The 26,597-nt window shown below is 38.7% G+C and overlaps 1 protein-coding gene across 1 annotated transcript in view; it reads left to right on the forward strand.

Annotated features, from left to right (window-relative positions):
* The window catches only part of CPE (carboxypeptidase E), a 121,110-nt gene that overhangs the window by 66,343 nt on the left and 28,170 nt on the right, over positions 1-26,597 (forward strand). Inside the window, 2 exon segments of the mRNA NM_001258081.1 lie at positions 20,744-20,940; positions 24,001-24,168. Of these exon segments, the coding sequence (NP_001245010.1) occupies positions 20,744-20,940; positions 24,001-24,168 (365 nt within the window).

Genomic DNA, 26,597 nt, shown 5'->3' on the forward strand with positions numbered 1-26,597 from the left:
CCCTGGGCAACATGATGAAACCACGCCTCTACTGAAAAAAAAAAAAAAATTAAAAAAGAAAAGAAAAAATACCACCATGGAGTGGTAGATCATTGAAGCATTGGAGGTGATCTGCCTCCCCAGGTGGGGAGACTGGGTACAGCTATTGCTGCCCCCAGCTTCTGCCGTTCTTCATATGCTTGTCAACTGCAGTGTCTCCAAAGTTCATACCAGCTCATCCATGTTCTTCCTCTCTGCCCTCATTGCGTCTTCCCCAGTTTTATCTGGGAGGGAAACTTGTGGTGGATACAGAGATTCTTGGGCTGTGGCAATCTTCAGTTGCACAAACCACGTGAATTACAGGATGGCTGGAGCAACTGAAGGGCCAGATCCTTAGTCATTGCAAGTCGGATAGCTTTCTCTCTACTTTGTTTTGTAATACTAACAAGATTAAAAATTATTTTAACTTCTTCCATATGTATTGTTCCATTCTCTTTCTTCTTTTTTTAAAAAAAATTTTTTTTTGAGATAGAGTCTTGCTCTGTCACCCAAGCTGGAGTGCAGTGGCATGATCTTGGCTTACTGCAACCTCTGCCTCCTGGGTTCAAGCCATTCTCCCGCCTCAGCCTCCCAGGTAGCTGGGATTACAGGCATGTACCACCACACTTGGCTAATTTTTGTATTTTTAATAGAGACGAGGTTTTGCCCTGTTGGCCATGCTGGTCTCGAACTCCTGACCTCACGTGATCTGCCCGCCTGGAACTTCCAAAGTGCTGGGTGTACATGTGTGAGCTATTCTCTTTCTTCTAAGAATATGTAAATTTATTTTCCCTTTCTTTTTTTCCTCTTAGACACAAAAGAAGTTATTCTACTTTATTGGTATTTTTTGTTTTATTGGTGACATTTATCCTTTATACTGCATCTTGAATTGTTTTTTTAAATACTGATTTTGCTTTTAGCTTTTAAAGTACTCCTACCTTCTTTTGGCTGGTTTTGGTATTTTCTTTGGATTTGAAAAAATGAAAGAAATGGCAAACAAAGTTAACAGCTTTTAAAAATAATGGCAATAACAAGTTAGATACAGAAGTAGAAAAATGTTCATTTCACAATTTTATAGCCAGGAATAGATTTAACAAAAAAGGTACAACTCCCACATGAAGAAAGATGTACTTATTGACAGGACTTGAATAAATACAAATTGAATTCACAAGAAGATATAAAATCATGAAAATAACAGTTCTTCCAAAATTAATATTTGATTTAATAAAATTCCAATCGGAATTTTATTTTTTTAAGTAAAAAAATTATTTTCAGGTTCATTTGAAATAATAAATGTATTCGAATTCCAGAAAATATTTTAGAAAAGAGACTTATATTGGAGCAGTAGTCCTACTGCCTATTAATACATGGTTCTAAGATTTCTTTAGAAAAACAGCTTGATATAAAGTCTGGAAAAAAGGAGCTATTATAATAGAATAAGGTCCAGCATAGATTCAAGTATAGATGGAAACCTGATTTATGATAAAGGTAGAATTTAAATTCAGAGGGAAAACGATATTGGCGTAATTGGCGTCTAGCTAGAATAAGATAAAATGAAACCACAACTTCACACCATATATATATAAAATATACGTGTGAGGTGGAATAAATATTGAAATGTCAAAATCAGAATGTAAAATAATAGAAGTAAAAATTTGATTATATTTAGCTTTTCTTTAAAAACAGGAAAAATCCATAAGCCATTTAAGAAAAGAGTTGGATAGTTTTCCCTAACAAAATTATGAATTTCTGTGTTGAAAAATGCACAACATAAAGTAAGAAATACACTTTTGTTTGTAATGCAAGTTTACAATGAGACTTAACAAAGCATCAAGAAACATAGAAACAATAGGCAAAGCATAAGATTCGGCAAGTTACACTGAATGGAATGCAGGTGGCCAATAAATGTTTGAAAAAATGTTTAACTTTTTAAATAAAAGAAATACAAATTAGAGTTTTTGTTTTGCTTAGTTTTGTTTGTTTTGAGACAGGGTCTTGCTCTGTCACCCAGGCTGGAGTGCAGTGGCATGATTGCAACTTATGCAGCCTTGCTGTCGTGGGCTCAGGTGACCCTCCCCTCAACCTCCCAGGTAGCTGGGACTACAGGTGCCCATCACCACACCCGGCTAATTTTTGTATTTTTTGTAGAGATAGAGTTTTGCCATGTTGCCCAGGCTGGTCTGGAACTCCTGAGCTCAAGTGATCCACCTGCCTCAGCCTCCCAAAGTGCTGGGATTACAGGCATGAGCCACTGTGCCCAGCCTAGAGTTATTTTCTAATAGTTTGGAAAAAATAATAATCTTTATTGCTGACCTTAGAATGAGTAAACAAACCCATTCACACATTACTAATGGGGTGTGTGAATTGCTACAACTCTTTTGGGAGAAGCTATTGAAATATAAAAAGGATATTCTCCTCAAATCAACAACACTGCTGTTAGAAATCTTACCTACTGAAATGAAAGCACAAGTATGTATTGATAAACAAATTATGCAACACTTAATGGAGATATGTTTTGAGAAATTAGTTGTTAGATGATTTTTGTCACTGAATAAACATCAGACTATATGGTAGAGCCCACTACACACGTAGGTTATGTGGTAGAGCCTATTGCTCCCAGGCTACAAACCTGTCTGGCGTATTACTGTACTGAACACTGTAATACACTGGGAAGCATTTGTATCTCTAAATATAGAAAAGGTACAATAAAAATACAGTGTGAAAGATTAAAAATGGTACGCCTGTATAGGGCACTTACCAGGAGTGGAACTGTAGGACCAAAAGTTGGTCTGGGTGAGTGAGTGAGTGCTGAATGAATGTGACGACCTGGGACATGACCATATAAAACTGTCAACCTTATTAACACTGGATACTTTGGTTACACAAAATTTATTAAGAAATATTTTTATGGCCAGCAGTGGTGGCTCACGCCTGTAATCCCAGCACTTTGGGAGACCGAGGAGGGCAGATTACCTAAGGTTGGGATTTCGAGACCAGCCTGGCCAGCATGGCGAAACCCCATCTCTACTAAAAATACAAAAATTAGCCGGGCATGGTGGCAGGCGCCTGTAATGCCAGCTACTTGGGAGGCTGAAGCAGGAGAATCTCTTGAACCCAGGAGGCAGAGGTTGTAGTGAGCTGAGATCATGCCACTGCACTCTAGCCTGGGCGACAGAGCAAGACTCTGTCTCAAAAAAAAAAAAAAAAAAAAAAAAAGGAAAAATTTTTATTTTTTCAGTAACAAATTAATCTTAGCTTACAGTAACTTTTTTTACATTATAAACTTAAAATTTTTAAAAAATCTTTTTGACTCTTGTAATAACACAGCTTAAAACACAGAACCATTGTATAGCTGTACAAAAATCTTTTCTTTCTCTTATATCCTATTATATAAGCCTTTTTGTATTTTAAAAATTTTTATATTTTTCTACTTTTTAAATTCTTTGTTTTTAAAAAACAAGGACACAAACACACACATTAGCCTAGGCCTACACAGGGTCAGGAACATCAAAACACAGGCCCTAGGCAATGGGAAATCTTCAGATCCATTATAATCTTATGGGATTGCAGTCATATATGGGGTTAATCATTGACCAAAATGTATGGCCTATGACTATATGTTCATTTTATTGAATATATGCATGTATATATTCATATATACATATGCATGCACAAGAATGTTTATTGCCTTTTCAGAAGGTTCATCTATAGGAGAGAGGTAAAAATTATTGTGTATTTATAAAAGGAATTGTTACCCACTATTATAAAGAATAAGATCTAAATGTATTGACCTGTAGAGGGGTAGAGAGAGGAAAGGAGATTATTAACTTTTCAAAAATAAAACTTCAGATGATTTTATTTGTCACAGGAGAATGCATTACTTTTGATATTAATTATAATAATGGTTACCATTTATTGACCCTTACTATGGACCAAGTGTAGCGGGAATTTACATATATTATTTATAATTCTTACAACAACATGCAAGAACAATGTCTTCAGTTTCCTGTGGGGAATTGAGGCTCAGATTGGCGGTCAGTGGTGGAGCCGGGATTCAGCCCCTAGCCCATCTGCTGAGAAAGTCTTTGATTTTGCTTCCAGTTCCTCCATGGCTGCATCGTCTTCTGTGTGGGCCCTAAAGGGGAGCAGGAAATGCCTTTCTTCTCTCTGGGCAAGGGAGCCATAAGAAGGAGGTCCCTAGCATGTACAACCACTGCTGGTTTTGGTTCTATTGAGAACTAATAAAGCAAAAAAAAACACACAAAAAAAACAAAAAACAAAAAAAAGCCTTCTTTTATCATTGCATGCATTGTCACCAGTCCTAACTGACCACTCCACTCTACCACACCCATAGCAATGGGCTGCCTTACTGAGTCATTTTTGATCATCAGTTCACTATCCAGTGAATTCTTGCATATTCATAAGCTAGAATGTGGACAGTCCGGGAAGGCCACCATGGGAGAGGTAAGCACCTGAAACTTGATTAGGGAGACGGAGTCAGAGGGTAGTGATGTTCTTTGGTTGTGGTGCTACATCGTGGGTTTTTGAGTTCCAGTCCTGCTGTGAATAAGCTCTGTGGTATAGGGGAAGATATTTAAACTCTGAGTGCCCTAGGTTTTCTCATTTGTAAAATGTAGATGAAAATAGTTCATACTTCTTAGGGTGTGTACGTGAGTGTGTATTAAATGAATTAATACACAGAGGGCCCTTGGAAAAGTCCCCACCACAGGGTAAGCCCAAAGTACATGCAGGCCATTATTATTATTATCAAGACCAATCTTTGGATTCTATGTCCAATAAGATAGTTTACTTTTGGCATGATTAGCCTATGATTATCAATGTCATAATGCTAATGCCTACATTTATACCATGAGTTTAAAGAAGGTAAGATCAGATCGAGGTGAATAACCATTTGAATCCTGAAATGTTTGTGACACAATAATGTTCGCGGATGACACCAAAAATGTTGAATTATCATTTGCTTTCTTGAATACCAGTTTATTTTAGGAGAAGCCTAATTTTTTGTGTGGCTCCTGTTAATTTTCATGACTCTCCTTGTTGCTCTATTGTCTGTGTGTTTTCCTCTCTTGGATGTTGGGGAAATGAGCGATATGTAGATAGGAGAGGTGAGTGTGAAAGCAGAAGTGTGGTTGGTGAGTATTGAAAAGAGAGTAAGAGACCCATAAAGAAAATCACAGTATTTCCTACCCTCGATGCTGAGATATGTGATGAATATATCTATCTGTTGATAGAGCTGTTTGGGTTTTTGTTTATTTGTTTGGGTTTCATGCAATTTCATGTAAAATTTTTCTGTTAATTTTTTGTTATTTAATTATCTTCCCAGAAAAGAAATTCTTTTTTTAAAATTTATTTATCTTTTCCTGAGTTGTTAAGCAGTTAGATAATTATTTTAAGTATATATTTTTTGATACACAGGATGATTTTTATCAGTAAACTTGAAATCAGCTGTTTATTTTGGTCGCAAAGAAATATTTTAATAATGCTTTTGACAAGATATCTCAAACCATCCGAATAGAGAATCTTAAATAGTTGTAAAAGAATCATGAACTTATTAGCAAAAATAATGAAGTTCAGTATAACATTTCAGTTGACATTTTGAGATGGTAGATAATGTTTACTTGGGGCACACATGAAATTAAAGGTGATTCGCTAGCATTTAGTAACTGTCTTTATTTCTTCATTTAAGCCAGATGTTTTATATTTTATTTAGCAAAACATCTTAATATTATTTTTAGTTTGGAGTGTTTGTAGAATATTTAAATTAACATTAAAAAATTCCTAAGGGAAGGGACAGGTGAAATACCAGTACAAACAAAAACTGTTATAAAATCAGAAATGTCAAGATTTTGAGGGGGCTACTGTGTATCTGTTTAATTATCTACTTGATCTTATCTGCAATTTTGTCTTTGATTTTATTACTCTTCTTCATTGGGAAGAAAAAAATTCTCTAAAGGTCCTATCTCAGTCCCTGAAGAAATAAATATGAAAGAGTAGCAGAAGATGGATGAGATTGAGTGGGAGGTGAAATTAGAATGGTTGCAATCAGTAAAAATCTTGAAAGTACTTTAGTGAGAGAACCATAAGCAAAATATGATAGTGCATATCCTATAAGATCCATGATTACTCATAATTTATTTACAAGTACATTAAAAATGTAAAACCATGCATAATTATTTAATGCATAATTAAAATTTAAATATTGAATTTGAAAGTGGGACAAGCAATACACTTTCCTGTCATCTGAACAGTTCTGGAGTATCGTAGGATTATTTCAGGTCTGATAATATTCCGTCGTCTTCCTGTGTCTAACATCAGATTTAATACACACAGTAGATATTTTTTGATCATACAGTTTAGTATTTATAATGAGTCTTAGAGCTGAAGCCACATAGCAGCCTTGAAAATTATGCTGTATACCTTTGAATGGGTGGGCACTCAAGTAGGTTGGCGTAAGAAAAAGCACTCAAGTTTTTGTTGTCGTTGTTTTTAATTACTTTAAGAGTCAGTTTCCTTTGTTCTCTCTTTCTTTCCCTTATTCTTGATTTTGGAGGTTCCAAATAGCCTTTCTCCACTCAAAGAGTGGTTCCTAGGCCTGCAGGATAGCATGGTCCACTGACTAGCCGCATGGCATCCCTGGGGAGCTTATTACAGCTACAGGCTCTCAGGCCCTACTCCAGATCTGCCGAATTGGAATCTGCATTTTAATAGGGTCTTCAGTTGCTTCACATGACGTCCAAGTTTGAGAAGCTCTGCCACATGGGATAGGTCTGAATCAGGCCGATATTATTGTCTATATTCCCGGAAGGATTACTTAATTGTCCAAACTTGTTTGGGTTCTGTAGTTTTTTGAATGATCCCAGGGGCTCCTGATATTCCTGTTGGAAGTTTCTAAGTCTCCAACAGGGAAGATCATCTATATTATTGTTATCAGTATGAGTAACAATAATGGGTGATATGATTTCCATTTATTAGCTACCCACTAGTGGGGCATGATGCAGAATGTCTCATCTGTGTATTTCACCTATAATCCTCTCAACAACTCAACAGAAGAGGTTTTTATTTATTTATTTATTTATTTATTTATTTATTTACTTGATATGGAGTCTCGCTCTGTCACCCAGGCTGGAGTGCAGTAGTGCGATCTCTGCTCACTGCAAACTCCATCTCCCAGGTTCAAGTGATTCTTCTGCCTCAGCCTCCTGAGTAGCTGGGATTACAGGCACATGCCACCACACCTGGCCAATTTTTGAATTTTTAGTAGAGACGGGGTTTCGCCATGTTGGTCAGGCTGGTCTTGAACTCCTGACCTCTCCCAAAGTGCTAGGATTACAGGCGTGAGCCACCATGCCCAGCCCAGAAGAGGTTTTAATAAGACAGTTTACAGAAAAGGAAACTGAGGCTAGAGGTTATTTGTTCAAGGTTAAATATACAATGTTAGTCCTGAAATGAAACCTAAGTTTGTCTCCCCTAAGCCATGTACCACCCCCCAGCTCCCGTTTTTGTTTTTTTAAACAATACTATATTGCTGCCATGTCACTTTGGTCCTCTGCAGTAAGGAAGGGCATATAAAAGTGCCCTGTTTGTCTGGGATCAGAAAACAAGCCTGTGTAGGCTCAGAGAGACAAATATGGCATGTTCTCACATATATGCAAGAGCTAAAGTGAATCTCACAGAAGGAGAGAGCAGAATGATAGATACTAGAGGTTGGGAAGGGAAGGTGGGAATGAGGAGAAGTTAGTCAATGAACACAGTTAGCTAGAAGAAATAAGTTCTAATATTCAACACTACCGTAGGTAAATTATTTTTAATAATTTATTGTGCATTTCAAAATAGCTAGAAGAGAAGAATTACAACGTTTCCAGCACAAAGAAAAGATAAATGTTTGAGGTGATGAATATCCTGGTTACCCAAATTCGATCATTGCATATTGTATACATGTATCAAAATATCACATGTATGTATAATTATATATTTATGTACAACTATGATATACTAATAAAAAAGAAAAGAAACCTGTGTATAGGCATATGCTGATATTTATTGTGGCTCTTATTTCTGTTTTCAGATTCTGACTTATAAATGTCTAGAATAAGGCTCCTTAAATTTGTAAAATCTTTGTACATTTTTGTGATTTGTTTCTTGTTTTTTTTTTTTTTTTTTTTCCCCAAATGTAGGGGAAGATCATTCATTGTTTTGTTTAAATTGAATTTTCAAAAAAGGCCATGACCCACAAATTGTTAAGAGCCATCCCCCAACACCCCGTACCTTCATGGCCCTCAGCTGTTGAAATTCCCACCAGTCTGCTGGCATCCTTGCATCCCTCCCAATTACTAGATTTTCCCAGTGCCTTCTTCCCAAATCATTCCTTCTCAATCCTGCCCTGGCATCAGAATCACCTCTAGACCCTGTACAGAATACAGCTGCTCAGGCCCCTTCTCAAACCTGAAGTATGACCTTGGGAATGGGGCTCAGAAAGCTGTATGTTTAAGAAGCTCCACAAATGATTCTGACCCAGAGTGCTATCAGTCAGCACAACTTCCTTTCTTCCTTCCTTCCTTCCTTCCTTCCTTCCTTCCTTCCTTCCTTCCTTCCTTCCTTCCTTCTTTGCTTCCTTCCTTCCTTCCTTTCTCTTTTCCTTCCTTCCTTCCTTCCTTCCTTTCTCTTTTCCTTCCTTCCTTCCTTCCTTCCTTCCTTCCTTCCTCTCTTTTCCTTCCTTCCTCTCTCTTTTCTTTCCTTCCTTCCTTCCTCTCTCTTTTCTTTCCTTCCTTCCTTCCTTTCTTCCTTCCTTCCTTCCTCTTTTCCTTCCCTTCCTCCCTTCCTTCCTTCCTTCCTCTCTCTTTTCCTTCCTTCCTTCCTCTCTCTTTTCCTTCCTTCCTTCCTCTCTCTTTTCTTTCCTTCCTTCCTCTTTCTTTTCCTTCCCTTCCTTCCCTTCCTTCCTTCCTTCCTTCCTTCCTTCCTTCCTTCCTTCCTTCCTTCCTTCCTTCCTTCCTCTTTCTTTTCCTTCCCTTCCTTCCCTCCCTTCCTTCCTTCCTTCCTTCCTTCCTTCCTTCCTTCCTTCCTTCCTTCCTTCCTTCCTCTTTCTTTTCCTTCCCTCCCTCCCTCCCTCCCTCCCTCCCTCCCTCCCTCCCTCCCTCCCTCCCTCCCTTCCTTCCTTCCTTCCTTCCTTCCTTCCTTCCTTCCTTCCTTCCTTCCTTCCTTCCTTCCTTCCTTCCTTCTTCCTCTCTTCTTCTCTTTCTTTCTTTGTTTTTTGATGGAGTCTCACTCTGTCCCCCAGGCTGGAGTGCAGTGGTGCCATCTCAGCTCACCACAACCTCCACCTCCTGGGTTCAAGTGGTTCTCCTGCCTCAGCCTCCTGAGTAGCTGGGACTACAAGCATGTGCCACCATACCTGGCTAATTTTTTGTATTTTTAGTAGACACAGGGTTTCACCATGTTAGTAAGGAGACCAGCCTGACCTCGTGATCTGCCCACCTCGGCCTCCCAAAGTGCTAGGATTACAGGCATGAGCCACCGCGCCTGGCCAATTTTCTTTCTTTCTTTCCTTCCTTCCTTCCTTCCTTCCTTCCTTCCTTCCTTCCTTCCTTCCTTCCTTCCTTCCTTCCTTCCTTCCTTCCTTCCTTCCTTCCTTCCCTCTCTTTCTCTCTTTCCTGTCACTCTGTAACCCAGGCTGACTGCAGTGGCATGATCATGTCTCACTACAGTCTCAACCTCCCAAGCTCAAGTGATCCTCCCACCTCAGGCTGCTGAGTAGCTGGAACCACAGGCATGCACCACTATGCCCAGCTAATTTTTAAATTTTTTGTAGAGACAAGGTTTCACCATGTTGCCCCAGGTTGGTCTCAAACTCCTAGGCTCAAGTGATCCTCTCACCTTGGTTTCCCGAAGTGCTGAGATTACAGGCATGAGCCACCACACTCAGTTTCAATTTTCTTTACAAACTTTGAACAAAAGGAGATTCTTCATGAATGTCTTCTTGTGGAATGGTCTCCTGGAGGGAGACCCAGAGTAGCCCAGTCCTCCCACAAGGGACTCATCATCATCTAGATCTGGCTTTCCTGGTAAGATCCTAACTAAAGAAAGAGAGGTGAGCAAAGGAAAAGAAGATATTTCCACCTTCACTAGTTTATAAAAAATAATGTCAGAGTTTCAATATTTATAGAAATCCCCTCACTTTTTGAAATGCGAGTAGTTGATGCCTTCACAAAAGTAAGCTACAAATTTTATACAAATACCCCATACATAGTGGTGGTGCTGGTAAATGTTTTACAATCAACTCTGATTTGTAGCATTGCCTATTTCCATGGTGTAAATACTCCCACCCTGGTTAATCTGAAGCTTCTAACTTGGCTCACAAATTTCCTGAAAATTAAAAAAGACTCTCATAAGCCAGTAGAAGCCTACTCCATCCCACCACTGCATATGGAGAGTGATTATCTGGGAGAGATGGCTTCTGGATTTCTCCATAGGCTCAGGCATGCAGAATGATTCAGAGAGCCCCATTTGCTTCTTTATTCTCCTTCAAAAGATTCTATTGTGTGGCCTACTCCTTCTGAAATCAGTGCATGTTCAACACCACAAGTCTTTCATGATGATGTTGAAAAAAATAACATCCTGAAGATGTTTTGACAAATTAATTTGACTTTTGAATTATTTTCCTTTTGAGAGAATAGTAAAATGTTCCAAAGGTCTCCTGGGAAGAGATTGTTCAAATAAGTTTTTATATTGTTGATTTAGTTTTAGGTAGTTAATGCTACTACCTCTGTATCTGAGGGTTAGTAAATTGGCGTTTTCCTCCTTCATTTATCTGTGTCTGCTAGAACTGTTTGACATTCTCCACCCACACAGGTTCTGATGACATTACTTTTACTCATTGTGTATTTACCTTTGAAAGGATGAGCTATTCATTCATGGGCATAAAGAGCAATGACTGCGGAAATGGACTAGTGTTTTTCCATTAATTTTTGTAATCATGTCTTAGTTCACTATGATGATCTACAGTTTTCTCTTTGTTCCAGAGAACTATCAAAATTGTCACTGACATTTATTGACAACCGTGATTTGTATAGGAGAGTTTTAGAAACTTGAATACCAGTCGTTTGTCAAGCAAGATATAGCTCCTGCTTCTCTAGAATCAGGGGATGTTTAAGCGGTTATCTAGTCCAACCTTCACAGCTTGTCTCTGAGGTATCTTTTGGCTTCTGTGGGAATTAATGACTTCTACGACTGTAGATTTGTCTGGAGTTTTGCAGAACAAACCAAATCCTTCCCCACATAAGAACCTTGGAAAACTTGGAGAACTTTCAATCTTTGGAAACTTGATGCTGCCCCCTAAACTTTTCTTCTCAACCTATGAAATGAACTTCTCATGGAAATTATTTTCCAAAGTAGATATACAAAGCACAATAAAATACATTAATGAGAGAATCAGCTAAATCGATTCACTTGAATCATAGTCGCTGCCACAAGCCAGGTACATTCCTGTTTTCTTTCCATTGCCACTAGGGTCACTTCATTTACCTCTGTTTTGTGCTTAACTTCTTAAACAAATTTATCTTCCCAATTTATCTTATTTTATTTGATAAGAATATTAGTGAAAGACAGCAGAATCTTTTAAGAGAGTTATCTAAGATAACTAGAAGCTAATAGTTCTAAAAGATGCTTCAAGGTCCAAAAACCCTCTTCAGTAAATAAATGCGCAAAGGCATTTTGATAAGCATTTGCTGTAGCCAATAACTATTATAGCACTTTAAAAAATAATTACTGATCTTTTTGGTCATTAATATCTACAGAAAGATTTCAAATCATGAAACTAAATCATTAAAACAATCTCTACCTCGTCTGATTTGTATATTAAAACTTCTCTGTGCTCACTTAACAATGTTCTTAAACAAGTCAAAGGTTTTTATTTTTTCATTTTTTTTTTTTTTGAGACGGAGTGTTGCTCTGTTACCCAGGCTGGAGTGGAGTGGCATGATCTCAGCTCACTGCAACCTCTGCCTCCTCATTTCAAGCGATTCTCCTGCCTCAGCCTCTCAAGTAGCTGGGATTACAGGCACCCGCCACCACACCTAGCTAATTTTTGTATTTTTAGTAGAGACAGGGTTTCGCTATGTTGGCCAGGCTGGTCTGGAACTCCTGACCTCAGGTGATCCACCTGCTTTGGCCTCCCAAAGTGCTGGGATTACAGGCATGAGCCAACGTGCCTGGCCACAAGTCAAAGGTTTTTCTGCATCTGAAGGTTTTCATAGGTAGCTGCTTCTTGGATGGTAATAATAAGGTGTTTTGTGATACTAATTTTAAATTATTAATTTTTGTGAATTTTAAATGATGAATTCCTATTAATGGGAATGGAAATTATATTGCCTTTTTATTGTGAAGGTAGTCTTGTAGGGTAGGACTGTAGAGAGAGCAGAAGGAATTTTGAATATCTGATATTATTGCTGACAAATATTTTAGAAAAACTATGTAATAGGTTAAAGTAAATTTTCTTCATTGATTTATTATGGCTAATATTTAGGGCAAAGGGTGATATACTCTTGTGAGTCAGTAACTGCTAGGATAACTTATTGAGTCAAAAAAATTTCCCTAGGCCCCTTTTCCTTTCCTTCCCCCTGAGTTGAATTCATAATAATGCAGTGCTTTGGGAAACAATTCTATATTAATACATGCTAAAAAAGCCCCCACAAAATAAAAGCTTCTTTTAATTATCCTAGCATGAAGTGAAACAAAAATAAAAGTAATAGGATAGATGCTAATTTATTCCTTCCTCTCTCTTTTTTTTTCCTTCCTTCCTTCCTTCCTTCCTTCCTTCCTTCCTTCCTTCCTCCCTCCCTCCCTCCCTCCTTCCCTCCTTCTCTTCTCTTCTCTTCTCCTCCTCCTCCTCCTCCTCCTCCTTCTTCTTCTTCTTCTTTTTCTTTTTCTTTTTCTTTCTTTTTTGACGGAGTCTTGCTCTGTCGCCCAGGCTGGAGTGCAGTGGCGCGATCTCGGCTCACTGCATGCTCCGCCTCCCGAGTTCAAGGGATTCTCCTGCCTCAGCCTCCCCAGTAGCTGGGACTACAGGTGCGGACCACTGCGCCCAGCACATTTTTTTTTTTTTTTTTTTTTTTTTTTTTGAGACGGAGTTTCACTCTGTCGCCCAGGCTGGAGTGCAGTGGCGTGATCTCGGCTCACTGCAACCTCCACCTCCCGGGTTTAAGCAATTCTCTGCCTCAGCCTCCCGAGTAGCTGGGATTACAGGCACCCACCACCATGCCTGGCTAATCTTTGTATTTTTAGTAGAGACAGGGTTTCACCATCTTGACCATGCTGGTCTTGAACTCCTGACCTTATGATCCACCCACCACGGCCTCCCAAAGTACTGGGATTACAGGCGTGAGCCACTGTTCCAGGCTGTAGCTTCATTATATTTCTTATAATGTGTTTCAAAATTCTTCAGATTTCTTAGACCTCAGTTTCCCCTTTTGGAGAATCTTTGGAGAAACCAAAAGCCATCTGTCCCAAATAATTGCTTTCCACATGCAGTGGTGGGCTGGAGTAGGCTTTTACTGGCATATGGGAGCCTTTTTTAATTTTCAGGAAATTTGTGAGCCAAGTTGGTAACTTCAAATTGGCCAGGGTGGGAGTATTTACACCATGGAAATAGGCAATGCTACAAATTAGAGCTGAGTGTGAGACATTTATCAGCACACCACTGTATATGGAGTATTTGTAAAAAGTTTGTAGCTTTCTTTTGTAAAGGCATCAAATACTTTCATTTCAGAAAGTTAAGGCATTGCTGCTAATATTGTAACTCTGACATTATTTTATAAACTTGTGAAGCTTCTGTTCTTTTGCTCACCTCTCTTCAATTAGAATCTTAGTAGGAATATTTTAGATGTCATATGTAAGATAACTTTAAAATTATATTAATAGCAAATGCATAATTAATATTACAAAAAGATTCTGTAATATGTCTCTGCAGAATAATTCTGTAATATAGTCCATCTTGACTGCCCATTAAAAACCAGATGAAATGAGATTTAACTTTTTTTTTTTTTTTTCTCGACACAGAGTCTCGCTCTGTCACCCAGGCTGGAGTGCAGTGGCGCGATCTCGGCTCACTGCAAGCTCCGCCTCCCGGGTTCGCGCCATTCTCCCGCCTCAGCCTCCCGAGTAGCTGGGACTACAGGCGCCCGCCACCTCGCCCAGCTAGTTTTTTTTGTATCTTTATAGTAGAGACGGGGTTTCACTGTGTTAGCCAGGATGGTCTTGATCTCCTGACCTCGTGATCCGCCCGTCTCGGCCTCCCAAAGTGCTGGGATTACAGGGTTGAGCCACCACGCCCGGCCGAGATTTAACTTTTAAGATATCATGTTGATTTGGTTGTTTTCTAAATTTCATTCTGAAGGAAGGAAGAAGCAAGAGAGAATATAATGCTTCTATACTCTGTCATTTCTTTTGCAACCATTTTTTGTTCCTTTGCCTTTTCTTGGTTTCGTTTTCCCCCTTCTTTCTTTACTTTTTCCTCGTTTCTTTTGTAAAGGAGTAATCTGTTTTTATAACCATACTACCCCCTCGTGTTGTTTACTGGACCCCTGGAGAGTTGCATTTCCTTTAGGAATATGCCCAGCATTTTTAGGCTGCTAAAATGTGCTAAAACATGAGCCAATTAATGATGTTCTTATTGACCAGGTCTAGGAAACTTCTAGGATCCAGTTTCTGCAAGAATGATTTACGGGCTATAATAGGTTAGAATGTCAAACAAGGGGAAACAATTAGTAGCACTAATGGTTTAACCCCGGGTTTATCACTGAGGGAGGATCATTGATGAAATGGCCCATCTGTTCCAAAGATGTTTCCAACTTGGTTGCATAGCAGTTTGTAAATCAAATCAGTGCAGTGATTGTGAGGCTTATATAGCCATTTGTTTGTCTATTTTTCAAAATCACTGCTTTTGTGTACATTTTATCATGATATCTTTGAAAAATGGGGTTTTACCTGTGGAAATTACACTATCGTTATTCAGCATTATGTTCAGTTTATTACATGTACCAGGAACACATATTTTGAAATTGTCACCAGCTCCAAGAATTATGTAATCAGTGAGTTAAATATGTAACTTCCAAATGAATTAGTGGACCTATATTTTGGCAAAAATTTGTTGTTGGAGGAAGAATAGATTCATCCCAGAGTGAGTTTCTTCTCTATTTTCAGGGTAAAAGATGGAGAATTCTGTTACTATAATCAGCTTCTTTCTTAAAATACCCTTAACCTACTTTTTTTCCCTCTAAATAATGATGCTCCACTTCTTACGTAAATTTCACAATTTACAACCCACATTCACATTTGTTATTTCATTTCTCATTGGGTATTTTCCCTCTGCTGTTTCCTTCCTGTAGAAAGGCCGTTGAATAATTGGCTCTAAGATTTGAAAGGGGTCTTCAGATTATCTGTTCAATGACTGTGCCTAGTGATCAGCCTGTCTGTTATTTCCAAAAGGAGAAGAAAACATTAGATAGGTAGACAGACTGATCATGGGGTCAAATAACATAGTGAAAGTAAATTTTATTTTCGTAGGAATGGAAGACAATATTATTTTTTACTTTTGTCTGTGTATTTGATCATTTATTTCATGCTCACCCTACTGACCTGTGGTCTTCTGTTTCAGTGGCTTTCTGGTCACTTTAAGGCGTAAATTCCTTTTACCATTTGGGAAAATTGCTAACTTGCCTCCAGCTTCAGATTTCACCCACATGGATATAGTTTCTGGGGTGTAAAAGAGTAACATTTTATTGTTGAGGCAAGACACTTCTTTAAAGCTGCCTTTTTACTGATTTAGTTATTTCAAATCATATTAATACAAATTGGGGCAAATTAAGAGTTACAAGTCTGGACTTAAAATCATCTGCCTGCTCTGGTTTGGAAATTTATGCAACTATTTCTGCCTTAATTAAAACTGTGGATATTTTTAAAGCTTAGAATTTATTCTTATCTTATTGTGACAACAATGCAAATCCAACCAGGTACATTAATTGTTCTGTGATACAGATGGAAAAAGATAGAAACTCGGCCTAGCCAGGCTAGATTTAGTTTGTGAGTTGATCGTCTTTTAATAATGGCTCGATTGATGATTGTGTGCCACGTGAAGTAACTGGAATGCTGGATGGTTACATGAAATTGTGGGAAAACTGACACAATGGGGAAAAGGTGCTTGCTGAGCCTATGAACTGCAACCTGTGCAAATATGATGATTCCTCAATTGCAACTTCAGGAACTCAGGATTACTGTGTAAAAAGGAAAATGAATTAATGAAGAAAATAAGATGAATGTAAAAACTACCATCCCTAATGTCCTGAGGGTAGTGCTTCTCCCCGTCTTCTCCGCTCCCCTACCCCGTTGCTAGGAGAAAGATGAGTTAACTCACAGGGACGTGTACATTACCAGCCGGATCCACGTACCTGGCAGCTGCAACGTGTTAAACCTGTAGTTTGTTCTTCCATGTATACACTATAAACAGGAAGGCAAACGTCATCCATTTACACAGAAAAGAAAATTGATGATGAAAAACTCACTGCTTTGCTTAAAAAAAGTCTAAGGTAAAGAATGTGTTGACTCAGAGAGGGCCATTCAACATCGAAAGTCTTCAATTTTATTGCTATTTCTGTATTAAGGATCCTGAAAGCAAAATTTCTTCAGAATCTGTTGTTTAGACTTTACAACAAAAATAGCCTTGGGGAGCTGCTCACCTGGAGACGTTTTGTGGTGACCATGGAGATTAATCTTCTTGATGGGAAATCGGCTGTTCACAATACTGCTTCCTTCATTCCCAAAGAAGAGTTTCCATTCCTACCAGGGGATGTTGGCTAGAGCAACGAGCCATTGAGGCCTCCTGATATTCCATCCGGGGTGCAGCCTCCTTGAAGCTGCCTCAAGCCCCCTTCAGTTACTCCTTTATTCCCTTCACTGTTCCAGAGGGTTTTCAAGCGTCTGCAGCTGCACCTCTGTCTCAAGGGCCAGGTCTACTGTCAGCCTCGCCGCTGCAAGGATGGGATTGAAAAGCAAGACCATTCATTTACTCATTCATTCACAAATTTATTGAACTGATATTTAAGCTCAGAATTTATTCTTTCCTCATTCTCACAAGAATGCAAATCCCTACTACATTCCAGACTCTAGGTGGGGGCACAGGTGACACACTACTGAGCTGAAATAGATCCCATCCCAGGACTAATAGACCTTACAGTCTGGGCGAGAGAGGGGTTAATCAAATAACTACATTGATGAATGTATATTTTCAAACTGAGGTATTAAAAATAACAAACCCAGCCTGGGCAACATGACAAAACCTCATCTCTACAAAACAATTAGTTGGGCATGGTGGTGCACACCCATAGTCCTAGCTACTCCGGAGGCTGATGTGGGAGGATCACCTGAGCCCGGGGGTTCAAGGCTGCAGTGAGCCATGATTGTGCCACTGCACTCTAGCCTGGGTGACAGAGTGAGTCTCTGCCTCAAAAAAAAAAAAAAAAAAAAAAAAGAAAAGAAAAGAAAAAAGAAAAATAACAAAGGAACTGGACCTAGACTAAAGATACTCCAAGGAAGCCGTATTTAGCCATACTTAGAAGGCTTTGCAGGTAAAATGTGTGAATATGTGAAGCAGAGAGCATTATAGGCATGAGTCCCGTGGCTGAAAGAAGGACGGCTGAAACACAGGAGGGAAAGGCCGGTGCCTCAGGAGGCGAGAGGCACCACGCCAAACCACGTGGAGGTTCAAGATCTTGTAAAGAATTTCCGTCTTTATCATGAAAGCAAAGGGGAAGTTACTGATGGGTTCTTAGGTGGAGGTGACCTGAGGAGGGTTGTGTTTTAAAAAGAAAGCCTTGGCTTTGGGAGGGAAAAGAGCTGGAGAGATGCCAGAGGGGTGGGAGGAACATTCCGGTTTGGAACCTCAAAGCAGTTTAGTTACATATCCAACATTCCTTCACCGTTGCCTCACTCCTGAACACTGTCCATTGCATGTCTGAGTCTTCCTCCAGACTCTACATTCCTTTAGTTTAGGAATGCTGACATATTTGCTTTTGGATCCCATGTAGTGTCTGACCCTGGGATTTGCACGTATGTCCAGCAAATGCTGTCTTTAAACAATGCAGCTCTTCCCCATCTCACAAGTCATGTCAGTTGGCGTAAAGGAACATAGCTCTTCTGTATTCCAGTGATAAGATTATATAGTGATCTAATTTATTCCTGAGGACAGACGGGGTTAGAGATACACTTGCCTTTTCTTTTGCTGTCATCTGTGTCTTGCATTTTATTTCCATACATTAATATCTTCAATATAATGATCTTTGTTGTCCTGTCTTCATGTCAACCTAAAGCATTGTTATTGTCATTATCGTTACTACCTCCTCACAAATATATAGATATATTGGGGGAGGTTTTTGCTGAGAGAAATCTGCAGATTTGAAAAGAAACCATGTCACACATTTCTGAGTCTGAAAATCAGGAGTTACAAACATAAATGAGTAAAGCAGCAGTAGGGAATGGCGCAGCCTGTGGCAGAACTAGAGGGAGCATGCTCTATCCCAAAGCATTCACATTCGAACACAAATATACTGTGCTAGGTAAACCAGACATCTGGGGGCAAATGTGGCTTAGTAACTATGGGTTTGTTGTTTCTTCTTTAATTGATTAAAAAAAAGATTTAAATACAGAGAATTTATAAAAATTTTCAGTGTAATTAGGGGTTGTGGGCCAAGCTTTATTGAGTGACGTGAAGCCTCAAAGTTGTTTTGGGGAAGGGAGCAGGACCAAAATGCCTCCTTAGTGCAACTTTTTCAAAAAAACCTTGTGAAGCCGGCTTCTAATATTCCTCTGGCTACTTGCTCTCTCTCTCTCTCTAATGGGCTGCTGCAGTTTCTCCTGTGCCTCAGTCAAATGAATACATCGCATAAATGAAGGTATAAACTGCGTAAGTTTACAGAAAGGAAGAAGGTTATTATTACCTTTGAAATCAGAAGCCAAGAAAACATCTCACACATCCTCATCTCTTCTCTTACTTTCTGGGCAAGTCCCCAGGGGTAATTTTATTAGAGACTCTCCCTCAAAGTAAAAAATGAGGGGGGTATAAATAGCCCTGATCCTGCTCCCACCTGATCCTTAGATTAAGATTAGCGGAAGCTCAGGCTGAGAGGTCACCACAAGAATGTAGTTTTCTGGGGTGAATAGTCACTTAAATCAGACACTCAGGAATCTCATGCAAAGAATGTTTAGTTAACATATTTCCAGGAAAAACATGATTCCAACTTCTTATACCAAGAACCAACAGCCTTAGCGATTTTGTAGAAGGGAGAATCCTTTCCATTGCAGAAATTGGGCCCGTGGGATGGATGAAGCAGAAATGAGCAGAACAACAGGATTAATTGAGATCACTTTGCTGCTACGTTCTGCAATTTTATTACTCCTCCTAAAATGCAATGGAGAGTCTCTCAAACTGGCAACGGTGACTTTTGTTAGTATTCTGAGCCCTTCAGCAAAATATATCCTCTTTGGGCTGATTTATACCATGAGGATAATAGAAATATATCCCTTACACATTTTAGTGGGCTGTTGTGAAGAGAAAATTAGATTATGTATGGCAAGGAACTTCACAATGACAAGATAATGTGTTGTAATAATAATATTAAAGATAATTATAGGAAACACATAGCACTTGCTATTTGCCAGGCACTGTTCTAAGCATTTACATTCATTGTTTTATTTAGTTCTGATAATAACCTTCCGTTTGGGCTAGAATCTATTGTTATCTCTAATTTTTAGATGGAAAAACAAAGCCAGAGAGAACTGAAGTAACTTGCCCAATCCCAGACAGTAAGAATTGGTACTAGGATTTGCACCCATGCAGTCTGGCTCCTCTTAATCACTATGATTTAGGAATAAAAACAAAAAAACAAAAACATAGACTTTTAAGTAAACCAAAAGACTAGCATTTGAATCCTGGCTTCACAGGCCATATAACTATGGAGACAGTCTTCTTAAGCAGTCTTAAGTCTGCTTAAGTGTTTGGTCAGGATTAAATGAGAAAACATGCAAAGCATATTGTTTAATAGGAGGCACATAGTGTATTATTATTATTAGTTATTGTGGGTGAGATGGTATATTAGTCTTGTCAGACTGCCATAGCAAAATATCCACAGACTGGCTGGCTTAAACAACAGAAATTTATTTTCTCACAGTCCTGTAGGCTAGAAGTTCAAGACCAAGGTGGCAGCAGGGTTGGTTTCTGGTGAGGCCTCTCTTCCCAGCTTGCAGGTGGCAGCCTTCTCACTGTGCTCTCATATGGCCTTTCCTCTGTGCAGAGGAGAGAAAGAGGGCTCTGGTGTCTCTTCCTCTTTTTATAAAGATGACAGTCCTATTGGATTAGAGCTCCACCCTTATAACTTAATTTAACCCTAATTACCTCCTTAATACAGTCACATTGGATGTTAGACCTTCAACATATTAATTTTGGGTGAATACAATTCAGCCCATAACAGGTGGGTAGCTGGGAGGAGAGGAATAGAAGGATAGAAGGGGTATTTTAATGTCTAAGGTAGATTTTTTTTTTAAAGGCATCGCTGCTGGAGGAAAAAAACCATCTGATATTCATAATACATTTGTAGGTATACAATGTATTTGGCACTGTATGTCATAGAAAACATCTCCAAACTATCTATTGTTAATCTTTCAGGTGAGCCTGAATTTAAATACATTGGGAATATGCATGGGAATGAGGCTGTTGGACGGGAACTGCTCATTTTCTTGGCACAGTACCTATGCAATGAATACCAGAAGGGGAACGAGACAATTGTCAACCTGATCCACAGTACCCGCATTCATATCATGCCTTCCCTGAACCCAGATGGCTTTGAGAAGGCAGCGTCTCAGGTGAGTGCCAGGCAGCTCAGATCAGGCGTGCTTTCTTCATTTTCTGTATGTTTGTACATACATGTTTATCTAAAAATTATGCCCTCGCACAAAGCTTAAAGATGGTGCAGTGGAGGGCATAAGTGATGCATTCATTATTCAACTCACTGGTAAGAAAACAGCTAAGAATGAAAGGGGTGATGGGCGAATTTTTCCAGTAAAGACTGCAAATCAGAAATTGTGTTAAGAAGTTAATGTTCAAATAGTGTTCTGTTTTATGTTTTTCAATAAATTATTATTACACTTTTTTGACTAGCTAAGTTTTCTTTTAAAAATCTACAAATATGAGAAATACTGCTGTTTGTTGAAGAGTAACGCCATGGGTGTATGTGGGTGAGCTAGTGTCACAGCGCCCTCTACTGAATTTAAGGAAGAAATACTTTTGGCCAGAATAATGTTTTACTGATGTTTACTTGGTTTTTACATATGCTCAGTAAAGTTAAAAAACAAACAAGCGAAAACCCTACCTCTTAACTAAAAATAATTTAATATATCTTAGCTGTTAGATGAGCTGGAAAGTAATACCTTTTTAAGAGAAGATATATGGTGTTTGTTCCTATTTTATTGGACAGGGGTGGGGAACATTATATATGCTGCTTTCTACAGTTTAAAATAATTTTCTTAGTCTATGGGAACATGAGAACACATTCAAGTTAATATTTAGTATGTTTATCTACAGTTAAAAAGATCCAATGACATAGTTTGACATTGTAAGAAACTCAGCGAATTTCTGTAAATAGATATAAAATTGATACGATTTCTAAAGTTTTATGAGAGAAAAATTCTAGTAATATATAAAATTAAATTATTTAAAATTTTAAGGTAATATTCAGAAGTTTTAGACATATAGGCAACAGATTATCATTGCTATTTTCTGTCTTATAGATTTTTATTCCTCGCAGTCTAAGATATCTAAGCTTCCATGACTTAAAAAATGTGGAAATATGTCTATATCATGTGATATAATTTAACAGTAAAACAAGAAAATTCACATTATAAAATAAAACAAATATCTTGGAATAATTTTCCAGATTGTACCATTAGATAAATGAAGGGTTTAAACTGGAGAGAAATTCCTCAAACCATAAAGCCCTAGAATTTTGTTCTAAGCTCATATTTTTCCATGAAGACTATAAGAGGGAGACATGTTATTAGTCCATAATGCATGTTAAATTCATTTTAAGCTGCTAATCTTTAGTTATTTATTCTTCTAAATATTTAAAAAATAGGTTGCTGTGATTTACAGAGGCAATGAATATTTTACTTAAATCTAATTATAGAATGATGTGCTTTGAAATAGGTCATTTATAACTAGTGAATATATATTGTGAAATTTGATGATAAATATCTCTTTATTATTTTTAACATTTAAAATATTATTCATCGAACATATTTTCAAAATACCTATAACAAGTACAGTGATGCATCTCTCAATAATGGGGAAGTGTTCTGAGAAATGCAATGTTAGGTGATTTTGTTGTTTTGTGAACATTCTAGAGTGCACCTACATAAACCTGCATGGTGTAGCCTACTACACACCTAGGCTATGTGATATAGCCCACGGTTCCTAGGCTACAAGTCTGTACAGCATGTTACTGTACTGAATACTGTAGACAACCGCAACATACTAGTAACTATTTGTATATCTAAACATAGAAAAGGTACAGTGAAAATACGGCATAAAAGATAAAAACAGTACCCTTGGATAGGGCTCTTACCATAAATGGAGCTGGAAGTTGCTCTGGGTGAGTCAGTGAGTGAGTGGTGAGTGAATGTGAAGGCCTAGGGCACCACTGTACACTACTATAGAATTTATAAACACTGTACACTCAGGCTACACTAAATTTATAAAAAATATTTTTCTTCCTTCAATGATAAATTAAACTTATCTTACTGTAACTTTTTTTTTGTTTGTTTGTTTTGAGATGGAGTCTCACTCTGTCACCAGGTTGGAGTGCAATGGCATGATCTCGGCTCACTGCGCCCTCCGACTTCCTGGTTCAAGCTATTCTCCTGCCTCAGCATTGTATTTTTAGTAGAGACGGGGTTTCACCATGTTGGCCAGGATGGTCTTGATCTCCTTACCTCGTGATCCACCCGCCTTGGCCTCCCAAAGTGCTGATATTACAGCCGTGAGCCACCGCACCTGGTCACCTTACTGTAACTTTTTTACTTTATAAACTTTTAAACTTTAAAAACCTTTTGGACTCTTTGTAATAACACTTAGCTTGAAACACACAATACATTGTAGAGCCGTCCAAAAATCTTTTGTCTTTATATCCTTGTTCTACAAGCTTTTTTTCTATTTTAAAAACTTTTAAGGGTTTCTTAGTTTTTCAACTGTTTTGTTAAAAATGAGACACAGGCTGTGTGCAGTGGTTTCTATCTGTAATACCAGTGCTTTGGGAGGCCCAGAGGAGAGGATTGCTTAAGGCCAGGAGTTTGAGACCATCCTGAGCAACATAGTGAGACCCTGTCTTTAGCAAAAATAAAAAATAAAAACTTAGCCTAGCATGGTTGTGCACACCTGTAGTCCCAGTGCTTTGGGAGGCCAAGGAAGGAGGATCACTTGAACCCAGGAGTTTGAGGTTACAGTTAGCTGTGATTGTGCCATTGCACCCAAGCCTGGGCAACAGAGTGAGACCCTGTCTCTTAGGAAAAAAAAAAAAGAAACTAAGATACAAACACGCATATCAGACTAGGCCTACACAGGGTCACGATCATCAAAATGTCACTAGGCAATAGGAATTTTTCACCTCCATTATAATCTTATGGGATCACTGTTGTATAGTTTGTCAGTCGTGGTAAGAAATGTCATGATGCGGCCCATCACTGTACTTTAAATTTGATATCTTCATGTTTATATAAGTAAAGTAGTAAAAATGCTGATATGGGAGGGCATTGTTGAAATAAATAATCTTAATAGTTATTTTAAAGAGCATTGATAGAGACCTTAAATAGAAAGTGACAATAATAATAAGCAACTGATGATTTTTTCTCTTTGACTTTTTTTTTTTTTAGCCTGGTGAACTCAAAGACTGGTTTGTGGGTCGAAGCAATGCCCAGGGAATAGATCTGAACCGGAACTTTCCAGACCTGGATAGGATAGTGTACGTGAATGAGAAAGAAGGTGGTCCAAATAATCATCTGTTGAAAAATATGAAGAAAATTGTGGATCAAAACACAAAGGTAGTGACCACGGGATAGTCTTCTTGGGTTCATCTCTAGCCTAAGGAAATATGTTCCAATATCTTCATCATCGTGAAGGACAGAGGAGTAACATCACAGCTCGTATGGAGTGGTTAACTGTGGCTTTGAAAGTCAAGGCTGGAAGGGCTGGTGCCATGAGATTAGTCCTGGCCCCCAGAATTGGGCCGTAGGTGGAGAGGAGTTGGAGGTGTAGATATAGGGAGGAACCCAGTTGTAGGTTTCTTAGAAAGTCACCATGGCCTTCTCAGAGACCCTTTATTAGCTCATCTGATCAGCTCCTCCTGCCAAATTTACACTGTTGCTCTTTTTCTCTTTTCCAGAACTTTCTCCTCCCTTGCTTTACAAAACTCTACTTTCTCCTACCTCTTCTACTGCCTTTCAAATCACTACTCAGTTTTTTTCCCTGTTTCTTCTACCTGGGCTTAAATGCTGGCCATCTTTGGGGTCTCATCTGATACCTTTATCTGCTTCCCTGGGCTTCCCTCCTTACCTCAACTTTCAGCGTTGTCTGTTACACAAGGTCTCCCAGATCCGTGCCTCTAACTCCAGACTTTCCACAGAGCTTTATGTCTCTGTTTTACTAGCTAACTTGGGTTCCTTTAACTGGTGGAACTTGAAACCTCAAGCTCAGGTTGTCCAGAAACAAATATTTTCCCTTGGAACCACTATTCTTTCATTTATCCCAATCATCAAAGCTTTTGATTTTTCCATCTCTGTCACTCCTCACCAGTTACCACTGCTCAGTGGTTTGATCTCTCTGACACCTCTTCCATTTCCCTTCCTCTGCAAACTCATTCCCCTGCCTCAGCTCAGGCCCCCATGGTCTCCTGCTGTGACTGGCTCAGTGGCCTCTTACTCGTGTTTCATGTCCAGCCTCTCCCAACTCTATTCTATCTTCTCAAATTCTCAATCTTTCAGAGTGATGTTCACACACAAATTATTGCTCTTTTGCTTAAAAAACCTTACCAGCTCTCCACTGCCCAGAAGATAAAGTGAAAACTCAATGTGATGGTTAAGTATGGAGACTCTAGAGGTAGCTACTCTAGAGGTAAATCATGGCTTCATACTTGTTGTGTGAACTTTGTAAAGTTATTTGACCTCTCTGTGCTTCAGATTCTTCATCTGTAATATGGAAGTGATAATATCTACCTCATAGGATAAGGATTGAATGACTTAATACACATAAAATACTTGAGGCCAGGACCTGGAACTTTTATTAACATTTCAGTGTAATTTTTTGGTACTCTCTGTTATGTAGCTGAGGGCTAGGTGGACACATTTACATATGCACTCAACATTTGGTGCATCTTTCAACCAATATTGTTGTCAATTACTTGGAGGAGAAATTGAGCCCATCTTGGAGGAAAGGTGAAGAACTGCTGTCAGCAGCCCTCTGTTCCTTCTCTATTCTTCTGGGTATTTCTGTTCTCATGTGTCCACGATGTCTAGTGTCTTTCCTAAGTGACAGCTCACAAAGTACAATTTCTCCACTTTATTCTAGTCGCTGGGTCATTTCAGCGCCCCTTGGTCCCTGGAAGCTGCCAGCTGGTTTATTCCTTAACCTGGCTTTGATACCCTATAGACTTCACTCATACCAACTCCTCTGTGCTCCTAAACATACCATTTTCTAACAATTTTATGTCTTCAGATGAGTTGCTGCTCCAACTATCTAGAATTGTCTTCTCTTTCCTTCCATGCCAATCCCTCTGTGAAGTCATCCTCTACTCTTCAAGACAGATTCCTTTTTTTTAATATGTTCTTCATCTATACTTCCAGTATGGGCTTATTGTTACATCCAGCTTTATATATGTTATTAGTTTACACAGCTGTTTTCTCCTTTGATTCTAGAATTTGATCACTTGATTGTAAGAATTATGATTAATATTTGATTATGACACACAGTAGGCTAGGGCCTGTTGTGAATAAACACAATCCAGCTCAGCAAACAAATCATAATATCTGAAAAAGAGGGCCACTGCAAGTAAGCAGCCAGGGATCCACACAAGTGTTCATCATGGGATTGGGATGATGGATAAAGGATCCAGGAGACAGAGAGTCTTAGATTATTGGACTAAACTTTTAAAAACTCCCCAGCCTATATATAGAATTCATTCCAGAAACATGGGCTGAGCCTACAGGTGGGGGCTGGCCTTCTTAGTGGTGGCAAATTCATACAGGTCTGCAGCAACCTCAATTCTTGCCTCCTCAGAAGAATTCGACCAAGAAGCATAAGACAGAATGAGAGACTAAAGCAAGTTTTAGAGCAGGAGTGAAAGTTTACTAAAAAGTTAACAGCATGAATGAAAGGAGGTAAAGTACACTTGGAAGAGGGCCAAGCAAGGCAACTTGAGAGATCAAGTGCACTGTTTCTTGTTTGGTTTTTTTTTTTTTTTGCTTTATTAAAATAC

The sequence above is a fragment of the Macaca mulatta genome, chromosome 5 (assembly GCF_049350105.2).
Source record: "Macaca mulatta isolate MMU2019108-1 chromosome 5, T2T-MMU8v2.0, whole genome shotgun sequence".
Classification (NCBI taxonomy): domain Eukaryota; kingdom Metazoa; phylum Chordata; class Mammalia; order Primates; family Cercopithecidae; genus Macaca; species Macaca mulatta.